We start from the raw sequence: 14,319 nt of genomic DNA on the forward strand, positions 1-14,319 counted from the left end.
ACCCAAAACATAATCTAGGAAGGATTCATAGCTTTACACTGTTAAGTATTACCAAAATGTCTCACCATTTTCTTTTAAGACTTTCAGTTAAATTTCATAATTTTTAATGTATTTGTTGGTAACTGTACTCCTATTTTTGTCACTGTTGTGACAAAAACTTTTTTATTATCTTATTCTCTGATTATCACTGGTTTGTAACGATGTAAACATAACTGTTATATATTATTTTCTTCTCAACCTCCTTATTGAATGTTTTTACTAGCGTCAATAATTTCAAAGCTGATTCTCTTGACCATTTAGGGTTATTAGCATATCATCTAAAAATAATAAGAATCACACCTCTTTCTTTCCAAAAATTATAATTCTTATTGCTGTTCTTGCTTTTATATATTTCTTTGGCTAAAATTCTCAGCACAATGTTAAATGACAGAAGTGAGTTTAACAAGAGTACCTCCAGCATTTTATGATTAAATACTCTTTATTAATGTTTATTTACCTTATAAGAGTTATAAATTATGTTTAAGACAAAACTTCATCTATTGAAATATTAAATTCCCATAAAGCAAAAGAAAATTTTTTTTAAAAATTAACAAGTTAGATATCTCTCAAGATTAAAGTGGTTATTAGTATCATTTACTCACAAAAATCATATTTTTCTCATTTGTAAATTGATGTTCCTTTACCATCTAAAGTCTAACCTGAAAAGCATTCCACAAAACTATGCAGCTAGTATACAGGATTCAAACTACAAAATTGGAATTTAATAGTAGGTGTACAAAATCTTTTCCTGTGTTGCTTCCTCAACACTGTAATGCAAACAATTACCTTCAAACTTTCCAAATATTCCAGGACAATTAATTGTTACAAATGAATAGTTTTTTTTTAATTAGAGCAAAATATAATTTACTCAGATACAAAAGTTTTCAAGGAAGCTAATATTCAATATAAATAAATGTCAAAAAATTATATTTTATTGCAGAGTAAAACTTTCTCTGACCTTAAATTACTAACTGGACAACATATATATGCTATAGACGAATGAGAAAATATACCTCAAACTCTTTTCTAAGGCGTTCCTCTCGTTGAGTGCTAAATTCGAGTTCACTTGTTTGTCGCCGTAAAAGGTCAGAGCACTCCATGTGTTCAGCTTCTAATTTTTCTACTTTCTTGTGCATATTTTGTACAGCATTATCTTGCTCCTAGAAAATAGTTCATTTTTGTATCAATAAAGTTTATGAGCCAACAATGACTAAAATTTATTCTACAGAAGACAATGAACAACCAAACCTGCACTTCAACCATAATAATAGGTTAACTTATATAAGCAAGAGAGGCCTAGATACTTCCTAGCAATGTTTCAGAATATACATGTGTTTAACAAGCACTACTGGAGTTTTACAATTTTAAAAATTTGATTAATACATATTACAATTGAAAATTCATATAGCTTACTATAATGTTATGCTAGTTCAACTGACTGAGGGTATTTACATAATGCTATAGGTTAACTGCCACATAAAAGGATTTCCCTTCTCATTAAAATTTTATTAAAATATTTAGTAATACAAATGTATATTGCTCCTTTGTGTGATAAGGAATGATTAGCTTGAATGCCTAATAATGACCCTTGAGAGATTTTTATATGAGCTCACAGTACTCTAACTATGCTTAGAGCTTTTAAAGTTGCAGCCACTAGATGGCTGCCTTTCATTTTCTCTTCAGTTTTCAAGTTATTAAATCTCTGGTGTACTATTGAAAGAAAAATAATATCAGGTAGTTCTACTTAAATCTCTCAATGTTCTTTTCCAACTAAACTCAGAAATCAGAGTTGAATTTTATGGAAGTTCAAACATAAAGTTAACACACACACGAAGATGTTTTCCACAGTAACTGCTCTAGACTCATCATTCTCACTCAAGGTCTTTGACAAAGCCCTATTTCACACCTTTCCCTAGCAGCACAACCTTATTCGGGAACACACACACATATATTTATACATGCTTCCAAGGATTCCTAGCCACTCAAAAGGTATCATCAGAATCTGAGTGAGAATGTTGCAAGCACCAAATATAATTCTCTCTAAAAGATTCTAGTTTGGAGAGTACCCAGCAGTACAGTCCACAGTTAAAGGATGAAGCACAAAATATACTTTAGGGCCTCCCTGGTGCCACAGTGGTTAAGAATCTGCCTGCCAGTGCAGGGGACACGGGTTCAATCCATGCCCCAGGAAGATCCTACGTGCTGCGGAGCAACAAAGCCCGTGTGCCACAACTATTGAGTCCACGCTTGAGAGCCCGTGAGCCACAACTATTGAGCCCATGTGCCGCAACTACTGAAGCCCAGGCGCCTAGAGCCTGTGCTCCGCAACAACAGAAGCCACAGCAATGAGGAGCCCGCACACCACAACAAAGAGAAGCCCCCGCTTGCTGCAACTAGAGAAAGTCCACGTGCAGCAACAAAGACCCAACACAGCCAAGAAATAAATAAATTTATAAAAAAACAAAATATATATATATATACACACACACATTTTAATTCCTTTTCTCCACACCCCCTCATTTATAATTACTGTTCTATAGCTGAGTACACATGAACTCTTAACAATTATTTTCTTTAGGGACTTCTCTGATGGTGCAGTGGTTAAGACTCCACACTCCCAATGCAGGGGGCCAGGTTCGATCCCTGGTCAGGGAACTTGATCTCACATGCATGCCACAACTAAGGAGCCCACCTGCCACAACTAAGACCCAGTACAACCAAATAAATAAATAAAATATTTTTTAAAAAAAGAATTATTTTCTTCAGGTAATGGAAATTCCTTAATAGACAGTTCATCTACTTACACGTTTTCTATCTTTACACTATCATAGATAAGAACAAAGCTGGGTACCATAGCAAGAGTGTGGCAACATTGTCTACAACCAACAAGAGAGCACTAGCAGTTTTTATCATGATACCCTAGTTTCAGAAACAAGCGGTATGATGAATAGCCTTATTTAATCTGATTACATCATAAGAGTATCTTCATATTTGAAAGCACGTTTAAGACCATTAAGGACTACACAAGTATAAGATACCATTATTATTCTATATGATAAGACCTCCTCCTTCAAGCAATCAATAGTATTAATTCAAATCCATTGTTAAATTACATGCTTTCTTGATTTCCAAATACGTAATCTCTAACCTTCACTTAGACTCCTACGCATATGTTAAAATGAATAAACAGCAATTTACAAGGCTAGTCACAAAGCAACCCAAATAATCTGAAATAAAAACAAAGTCTATAACCAAAAATACTTATCTCCTAGTTAAGGGCAATTATTTCAAACAATATTAAAGCAAGTATAAGAAATTAAAGTATTCAGGAAGTCTCAGAAGATTTATCTATAAGGAAAGATGACTTGCAGAAGCTTTCCTGGCAGTCCAGTGGTTAAGACTCCGCACTCCCAATGCAGGGGGCCCAGGTTCAATTCATGGTCAGGGAACTAATATCCCACATGCCACAAGGCACAGCCAAAAAAAATAATTTTTTTTTAAAAGACACCAATTTCAAAAGAAAAGACAACTTCTGATTCCTATTCTATTGATAAAGCATATAGGGAGAAAACAACAACTATTCCAAATACTACAATGACATATGCCCATCATTCCATGTAAGTTGGAATTTAATCCTATAAAAAAGAACTGTAAAATGAACAGCCAATCATTTAGGGCTTTTACTTTATGATATTTGACTTATACTAAATATTACTTAACAAATAGCTTTCAAATAAAAGTCTTTCAAGCTGTAGATGAAATTATGACCTAAAAATCACGTTTTAATGCAGAAGTCAAGTAGTCACTAATATTACATGATAATTACTATACATTATTGGATATGGATATAAACACACCTACACAGTTTTTACTGAAAATAAAACTGTTTTCCTCAGTGTGGTGTAGTATTTAGGAATTCTATTCACATTTATATTACATAATTAACAGATTACATTAAAATTACCTTGGTTGCTTTACACTAACAGCTGAGACCCAAAGGAAACAGAATTATTATTATTAATTCTATTGATCTGATCCATTTTGTGGTCATTTCCAGCTTACTATTATTGTTATTATTATTATTATTATTATTATTATTATTATTATTATTATTACGATCTTAGCCCTAAGGGATCTTCACATTTTATAACATATTTTTTATTCCATTTTTTACTTCTATTTTTATTTTTAGCCTTTTTACATATTTCTATTTCTAGCTAGCTTTTTTGTAGTGCTGAGTTTATCTCCCCATCTTCTCTTCTTCTTTACCTTTTATACATTTCTATTTTTTTCTTTTTCTTTTTATACTTCCAGTCATACTACACTCTTCTGTTCCTCTGTGATCTATCCCTTTTTAGTTTATTTTATCTTACTATTCTTTTAATCAATATTATCGGTCTGCTCTGTTTCCTTGCTTTATTCTTCAGATGACACACTGCTTTGGTTTTTGTTATTAGGTTTTGTTTTTATCTTAGTTCTAACTATAATTGTTTGATTTCATTTTGGGGATCTTCAGTCTGGTTGTTCTCTTGCTCTTTGTTATATTTGATCCTCGTTTTCACAATTTCCCTGATTTTGTGTTTTTGGTGTGTTCTTTTTTTTTTTGGTTTTGAATTTTTGTTGGTTTTCGCTTTGACTGTCTGATTGTGTTCTGGGGTTCTTCTGTGAGATTGTTCTAGTGGTTTATGTTCTATTGGGTTCGGTTTTTGTGTTTCTTGTGCATGTACGTGTTTCCTTGATTAAGTATTTGTTTGACTTAACCTTTTGCCATTAGTCTGGGGCTTGGATAGCTTTTTTTAATCCCCTTTATTGCTGGGACAAGCGACCACTGGAGTCTGGATTCCTCAACCAAAAGTCAAGCTGGAGACTCTAGGGAGGGAGCACCAAGTCCAGGATGCTAGACCGCTAGAGAGTCGTCAGCCATAGGGAATATTAACCACAGAGAATTCTCACGCAGGCCTCTATCAGAGTCTAAGACCCGCCTTTGCCCGACTGCCTGCAACTGCCAGTGCCGGATACCTCACACCAAACTACAAACAAGACAGGAACACAAACCCACCCATCAGCACACAAACTACCTAAAGCCATATTAAGCTCACAGATACCCTAAAACACACCACCTGACACAACCCTGCTCATCAGAGGGAAAAGACTCAGATCCACATACCAGAAAGCAGGCACCAGACCCTCCCAAGAGAAAGCTTACTCAAGACACTGGACCAATCCCACCACAGCGGGCAGAGAGCAGAAAAAAGGGGAATTACTACTAAGCAGCATATGCAAAGGAGACAGCAAATACTATAATTAGACAAAATGAGAAAACAAAGAAACACCTTGCAGGCAAAGGAGCAAGATAAAAACCCACAAAACTAAATAAATGAAGAGGAAATAGGAAAATTGCCTGAAAAAGAATTCAGAGTAATGATAGTAAAGATGATCCAAAATCTCAAAAAAAAAAAAAAACAGAAAATACCAGAAATTTAATAAGGACGTAGAAGAACAAAAGAGCAAACAAACAATAATGAACAACAAATTATCTGAAATTAAAGAAATCAACTTGCTTTCACTGATGAAAGAAATAAAAGATGTTACAAACAGATGGAGGGACATACCATGTTCTTGGATGGGAAGAATCAACATTGGGAAAATGACTATCCCATCGAAAGCAATTTACAGATTCAACACAATCTCTATCAAATTACCAACGGCATTTTTCACAGAACGAGGACAAGAAATTTTACGATTTGTACTGAAATGCAAAAGACCCTGAATAGCCAAAGCAATCTTGAGAAGGAAAGACGGAAATGGTGGAATCAGGCTTCCTGACTTCAAACTATACTGCAAGGCTACAGTGATCAACACAGTATGGTAGTAATTGGAACATACATGTCAATAATCACTTTAAATGTAAATGGATTAAATGCTCCAACCAAAAGACACAGACTGGCTGAATGGATACAAAAACAAGACCCTTACATATGCTGCCTACAAGAAACCCACTTCAGACCAAGGGATACATATAGACTGAAAGTAAAGGGATGGAAAAAGATATTCCATGCAAATAGAAGTCAAAAGAAAGCTGGAGTAGCAATACTCATATCAGACAAATTAGACTTCAAAGTAAAGACTATTAAAAGAGACAAGGAAGAACACTACCTAATGATCAAGGGATCCATTCAAGAAGAACATATCACAATGGTAAATATCTATGCTCCCAACATAGGAGCACCTCAATACATAAGGCAAATGCTAACAGCTATAAAAGGGGACATCGACAGTAACACAATAATAGTGGGAGACTTGAACACCCCACTTACATCAATGGACAGATCATCCAAACAGAAAATCAATAAAGACACACAAGCTTTAAATGACACATCAGACCATCTCGACTTAATTGATATTTATAGGACATTCCATCCAAAAACTACAAAATACACTGTCTTCTCAAGTGCACACGGAACATTTTCCAGGATAGATCACATCCTGGATCACAAATCAAACCTCAGCAAATTCAAGAAAATTGAAATCATATCAAGCATCTTCTCGGACCACAACGCCATGAGACTAGATATCAATTACAGGAAAAAAACCTGCAAAAAATACAAACACATGGAGGCTAAACAATTCACTATTAAACAACCAAGAAATCACTAAAGAAATCAAAGAGGAAATGAAAAAATATGTAGAACAAATGACAACGAAAACACAACAACCCAAAACCTATGGGACGCAGCAAAAGCAGTTCTAAGAGGGAAGTTTATACCAACACAGTCCTACCTTAAGAAACAAGAAAATTATCGAATAAACAACCTAACCTTACATCTAAAACAACTAGAAAAAGAAGAACAAAGAACCCCAAAGTGAGCAGAAGGAAAGAAATCATAAAGATCAGAGCAGAAATAAATGAAAAAGAAAGGAAGGAAACCATAGCAAAAATAAATAAAACTAAAAGCTGTTTCTTTGAGAAGATTAACAAAATTGATAAACCATTAGCCAGACTCATCAGGAAAAAAAGGGAGAAGATGCAAATCAACAGAATTAGAAATGAAAAAGGAGAAGTAACAACGGACACCTCAGAAAGACAAAACATCATGAGAGACTACTACAAGCAACTATATGCCAATAAATTGGATAACCTGGAAGACATGGATAAATTCTTAGAAAAATACAATCTTCCAAGACTGAACCAGGAAGAAACAGAAACCATGAACAGACCAATCACAAGTACAGAAATTGAGGCAGTGATTAAAAATCTCCCAACAAACAAAAGCCCAGGACCAGATGGGTTCACGGGCGAATTCTATCAAACATTTCGAGAAGAGTTAACACCTATCCTTCTCAAACTCTTCCAAAATATTGCAGAAGGCAGAACACTCCCAAACTCATTCTACGAGGCTACCATCACCCTGATACCAAAACCAGGCAAAGATGTCACAAGAAAAGAAAACTACAGACCAATATCACTGATGAATATAGATGCAAAAATCCTCAACAAAATACTAGCTAACACAATCCAACAGCATATTAAAAGAATCATACACCATGATCAAGTGGGGTTTATCCCTGGGATGCAAGGATTCTTCAATATACGCAAATCAATCAACGTGATACATCATATCAACAAATTGAAGGATAAAAACCATATGATCATTTCAATAGATGCAGAAAAAGCTTTTGACAAAGTTCAACATCCATTTATGATAAAAGCTCTCCAGAAAATGGGCATAGAAGGAAATTACCTCAACATAATAAAAGCCATATATGAAAAACCAAAAGCCAACATCGTTCTCAATGGGGAAAAACTGGAAAAATTCCCTCTAAGAACAGGAACAAGACAAGGGTGTCCACTCTCACCATTATTATTCAACATAGTTTTGGAAGTTTTGGCCACAGCAATCAGAGAAGAAAAAGAAATAAAAGGAATCCAAATTGGAAAAGAAGAACTAAAATTGTCACTCTTTGCAGATGACATGATATTATACATAGAAAACCCTAAAGACTCTACCAGAAAACTGCTAGCACTAATTGATGAGTTTAGTAAAGTAGCAGGATGCAAAATTAATGCACAGAAATCTCTTGCATTCCTATACACTAACAACGGAAGAGCAGAAAGAGAAATTAAGGAAACTCTCCCATTCACCATTGCAACCAAAAGAATAAAATACCTAGGAATAAACCTGCCTAAGGAGGCAAAAGATCTGTATGCAGAAAACTTTAAGACATTGATGAAAGAAATCAAAGACGACACAAACAGATGGAGGGACATACCATGTTCCTGGATTGGAAGAATCAACATCGTGAAAATGACTGTACTACCCAAAGCAATTTACAGATTCAATGCAATCCCGATCAAATTACCAATGGCATTTTTCACAGAACTAGAGCAAGAAATCTTACGATTTGTATGGAAACGCAAAAGACCCCGAATAGCCAAAGCAATCTTGAGAAGGAAAAATGGAGTTGGTGGAATCAGGCTTCCTGACTTCAAACTATACTACAAGGCCATAGTGATCAAGACAGTATGGTACTGGCACAAAAATAGAAAGGAAGATCAATAGAATAGAGAACTCAGAAGTAAGCCCAAACACATATGGGCACCTTATCTTTGACAAAGGAGGCACGAATATACAATGGAAAAAAGACAGCCTCTTCAATAAGTGGTGCTGGGAAAATTGGACAGCAACATGTCAAAGAATGAAATTAGAACACTTCCTAACACCATACACAAAAATAAACTCAAAATGGATCAAAGACCTACATGTAAGGCCAGACACTATAAAACTCCTAGAGGAAAACAGAGGCAGAACACTCTATGACATCCATCAAAGCAAGATCCTTTTTGACCCACCTCCTAGAATCAGGGACATAAAATCAAGAATAAACAAATGGGACCTCATGAAATTTAAAAGCTTTTGCACAGCGAAAGAAACCATAAACAAGACTAAAAGGCAACCCTCAGAATGGGAAAAAATAATTGCCTATGAAACAACGGACAAAGGATTAACCTCCAAAATATACAAGCAGCTCATGAAGCTTAATACCAAAAAAGCAAATAACCCAGTCCACAAATGGGCAGAAGACCTAAACAGACATTTCTCCAAAGAAGACATACAGATGGCCAACAAACACATGAAAAGATGCTCAACATCACTCATCATCAGAGAAATGCAAGTCAAAGCCACAATGAGGTATCACCTCACACCGATCAGAATGGCCATCATCACAAAGTCTGGAAACAACAAATGTTGGAGAGGGTGTGGAGAAAAGGGAACGCTCCTGCACTGTTGGTGGGAATGTAAGTTGGTACAGCCACTATGGAAAACAATTTGGAGGTTCCTTAAAAAACTACAAATAGAACTACCATATGATCCAGTAATCCCACTCCTGAGCATATACCCAAAGAAAACCATAATCCCAAAAGAAACTTGTACCATAATGTTTATTGCAGCACTCTTTACAATAGCCAGGACACGGAAGCAACCGAAAAGCCCATCAACAAATGAATGGATAAAGAAGATGTGGCATATATATACAATGGAATATTACTCAGCTATAAAAAGGGATGAGATGGAGGTATATTTAATGAGGTGGATAGAACTACAGTCTGTCATACAGAGTAAAGTAAGTCAGGAAGAGAAAGACAAATATTGTATGCTAACTCACACATACGGAATCTAAAAATGGTACTGATGAACTCAGTGACAAGAACAAGGACGCAGATACAGAGAATGGATTGGAGAACTTGAGGTTTGGGAGGGGGCGGGGGGTGAAGGTGAAGCTGAGACGAAGCGAGAGAGTAGCACAGACATATATATACTACCAACTGTAAAATAGATAGTGGGAAGTTGTTGTATAACAAAGGGAGTCCAACTTGAGGATGGAAGATGCCTTAGAGGACTGGAGTGGAGAGGGTGAGGGGGACTCGAGGTGGGGGGAGTCAAGGAAGGGAGGGAATATGAGGATATGTGTATAAAAACAGATGATTGAACTTGGTGTACCCCCCCAAAAAAATAATAAATAAATAAATTAAAAAAAAAAAAAAGACAGTATGGTACTGGCACAAAAACAGAAATAGAGATCAATGGAACAGGATAGAAAGCCCAGAGATAAACTATGGTCAACTAATCTATGACAAAGGAGCCAAGGATATACAATGGAGAAAGGGCAGCAGCTTCAAAAACTGGTGCTGGGAAAACTGGACAGCTACATGGAAAAGAATGAAATTAGAACACTCCATAACACCAGACACAAAAATAAACTCAAAATGGATTAAAGACCTAAATATAAGGCCAGACACTATAAAACTCCTAGAGGAAAATATAGGAAGAACACTCTTTGACATAAATCACAGCAAGATCTTTTTTGATCCACCCCCTAGAGTCATGGAAATAAAAACAAAAATAAATAAGTGGAACCTAATGAAACTTCAAAGCTTCTGCACAGCAAAGGAAACTATAAGCAAGACGAAAAGACAACCCTCAGAATGGGAAAAAATATTTGCAAACAAATCAAGAAACAAAGGATTAATCTCCAATATATATAAACAGTTCATCCAGTTCAATATCAAAAAAACAAACAACCCAATCAAAAAATGGGCAGAAGACCTAAATAGGCATTTCTCCAAAGAAGACATACGGATGGCCAAGAGGCACATGAAAAGCTGCTCAACATCACTAATTCTTAGAGAAATGCAAATCAAAACTACAAGGAGGTATCACCTCACACCGGTTAGAATGGGCATCGTCAGAAAAGCTACAAACAGTAAATGCTGGAGAGGGTGTGGAGAAAAGGGAATGCTCTTGCACTGTTGGTAGCAATGTAAATTGATACAGCCACTATGGAGAACAGTATGGAGGTTCCTTAAAAAAATAAAACTAGAGTTACCATATGACCCAGCAATCCCACTACTGGGCATATACCCAGAGAACACCATAATTCAAAAAGACACATGCACTCCAATGTTCACTGCAGCACTATTTACAATAGCCAGGACATGGAAGCAACCTCAATGTCCATCAACAGATGAATGGATAAAAAGGATGTGGTGCATATATACAATGGAATATTACTTAGCTTTAAAAAGGAATGAAACTGGGACATTTGTAGAGACATGGATGGACCTAGAGACTGTCATACAGAGTGAAGAGAGTCAGAAAGAGAAAAACAAATATCGTTTATTAACACATATATGCGGAATATAGAAAAATGGTACAAATAAACCAGTTTGCAGGCAGAAATAGAGACACAGATGTAGAGAACAAACATATAGACACCAAGTGGGGAAAGCAGGGAGGTTTGGGGGGGAATGAATTGGGAGACTGGGATACCAAATTGTACACTCTAAATATATGCAGTTTATTGTATGTTAATTGTACCTCAATAAAAGTTCTTAAAAAAATATTCTAGATGGTATAAACAGCAGAATAACTGAAGCAGAAGAACGAGTAAGTGAGTTGGAAGATAGAATGGGGGAAATAACTGCCACAGATCAGGAAAGAGAAAAAAGAATTAAAAGAATGGAATACAGTCTCAGAGAACTCAGGGACATTAAGCGTACAAACACTCTAATCATCAGTGTCCCAGAAGAAGAAGAAGAAAAGAAAAGGTCTGAGAAAATATTTGAGGAGATTATGGTGGAAAACTTCCCCAACATGGGAAAGGAAATAGTAAACCAAGTGCAAGTAGCGCAGAGTCCCATACAGAAAAAACCCAAGGAATAACACACCAATGCACATATTAATCAAACTAAAGAAAATTAAACACAAAGAAAAAAATATTAAAAGCAGCAAGAGAAATGCAACAAGTAACATATAAGGGAAAACCCATAAGGATAACAGCTCATCTCTCTGCAGAAACTCTGCAGGCCAGAAGGGAGTGGCAGGAGATAGCTAAAGTCTTCAAAGAGAAAAACCTACAGCCAAGAACACCCTACCCAGCAAGAATCTTATTCAGATTTGACAGAAAATTCAAAAGGTTTACAGACAAGCAAAAGTTAAGAAAATTCAGCACCACCAAACCAGCCTTACAACAACTGCTAAAAGAACTTCTCTAAGCAGTAAACACAAGACAAGGAAAAGACCTACAAAAACATAGCCAAAACAATTAAGAAAATGGTAATAGGAACATGCATGTCAATAATCACCTTAAGTGTATATGGATTAAATGCTCCAACCAAAAGACACAGACTGGCTGAATGGATACAAAAACAAGACCCTTACATATGCTGTCTACAAGAAACCCACTTCAGACCTAGGGACACATACAGACTGAAAGTAAGGGGGTGGAAAAAGATATTCCATGCAAATGGAAATCAAAAGAAAGCTGGAGTAGCAATACTCATATCAGACAAATTAGACTTTAAAGTAAAGACTATTACAAGAGACAAGGAAGAACACTACCTAATGATCAAGGGATCAATCTAAGAAGAAGATATAACAATTGTAAATATCTATGTACCCAACATAGGAGCACCTTAATACATAAGGCAAATGCTAACAGCCATAAAAGGAGAAATCAACAGTAGCACAATAACAGTAAGAGACTTTAACACCCCACTTACACTAAAGGACAGATCATGCAAACAGAAAATAAATAAGGACACACAAGCTTTAAGTGACACATTAGATCATCTCAACTTAATTGATATTTATAGGACATTCCATCCAAAAACTACAGAATACATTTTCTTCTCAAGTGCACATGGAACATTTTCCAGGACAGATCACATCTTGGGTCAGAAATGAAGCCTCAGTAAATTCAGGAAAACTGAAATTGTATTAAGCATCTTCTCCGACCACAACGCCATGAGACTAGATATCAATTACAGAAAAAAACTGTAAAAAATACAAAAGCATGGAGGCTAAACAATATGTTATTAAACACCAAGAAATCATTGAAGAAATCAAAGAGGAAATCAAAAAATACCTGGAAACAAATGGCAATGAAAACACAGCAACTCAAAACCTACAGGATGCAGCAAAAGCAGTTCTAAGAGGGAAGTTTATAGCAATACGGTCCTACCTCAAGAAACAAGAAAAATCTCAAATAAACAACCTAACCTTACACCTAAAACAACTAGAGAAAGAAGAACAAAGAACCCCAAAGTGAGCAGAAGGAAAGAAATCATAAAGATCAGATCAGAAATAAAAAAGAAATGAAGGAAACAATAGCAAAGAACAACAAAACTAAAAGCTGGTTCTTTGAGAAGATAAACAAAATTGATAAACCATTAGCCAGACTCATCAGGACAAAAAGGGAGAAAACGCAAATCAACAGAATTAGAAATGAAAAAGGAGAAGTAACAACGGACACCTCAGAAAGACAAAACATCATGAGAGACTACTATAAGCAATTATACGCCAATAAATTGGATGACCTGGAAGAAATGGATAAATTCTTAGAAAAGTACAATCTTCCAAGACTGAACCAGGAAGAAATAGAACATATGAACAAACCAATCACAAGTACGGAAATTGAGACTGCAATTAAAAATCTCCCAACAAACAAAAGTCCAGGGCCAGATGGCTTCACAGGTGAATTCTATCAAACATTTAGAGAAGAGCTAACACCTATCCTTCTCAAACCCTTCCAAAATATAGCAGGAGGAGGAACACTCCCAAACTCATTTTACGAGGCCACCATCACCCTGATACCAAAATCAGGCAAAGATGTCACAAAAAAAAGAAAATTACATGCCAATATCACTGATGAATATAGATGCAAAAATTCTCAACATAATACTAGCAAACAGAATTCAACAACACATTAAAAACATCATACACCATGATCAAGTGGGGTTTATCCCTGGGATGCAAGGATTCTTCAATACATGCAAATCAATGTGATATATCATATCAACAAATTGAAGGATAAAAACCATATGATCATCTCAACAGATGCAGAAAAAGCTTTTGACAAAATTCAACATCCATTTATGATAAAACTCTCCAAAAAAATGGGCATAGAAGGATATTACCTCAGCATAATAAAAGCCATATATGAAAAACCAAAAGCCAACATCATTCTAAATGGTGAAAAACTGAAAGTATTCCCTCTAAGAACAGGAAGAAGACAAGGGTGCCCACTCTCACCATTATTATTCAACATAGTTTTGGAAGTTTTAGTCACAGCAATCAGAGAAGAAAATGAAATAAAAGGAATCCAAATTGCAAAAGAAGAAGTAAAATTGTCACTCTTTGCAGATGACATGATATTGTACATAGAAAACCCTAAAATGCCACTAGAAAACTGCCAGCACTAATCGCTGAATTTAGTAAA

At 35.6% G+C, this 14,319-nt stretch overlaps 1 protein-coding gene across 1 annotated transcript in view; it reads right to left on the reverse strand.

The window, feature by feature from the left end:
* CCDC171 (coiled-coil domain containing 171) overlaps positions 1-14,319 on the reverse strand; it is a 317,707-nt gene that overhangs the window by 250,255 nt on the left and 53,133 nt on the right. The window contains exon 7 of the mRNA XM_057724205.1: positions 1,053-1,199. Within this exon, the coding sequence (XP_057580188.1) occupies positions 1,053-1,199 (147 nt within the window). The remainder of the gene's footprint in view (positions 1-1,052; positions 1,200-14,319) is intronic.

This window comes from Hippopotamus amphibius, chromosome 2 (assembly GCF_030028045.1).
Source record: "Hippopotamus amphibius kiboko isolate mHipAmp2 chromosome 2, mHipAmp2.hap2, whole genome shotgun sequence".
NCBI classification, from domain to species: domain Eukaryota; kingdom Metazoa; phylum Chordata; class Mammalia; order Artiodactyla; family Hippopotamidae; genus Hippopotamus; species Hippopotamus amphibius.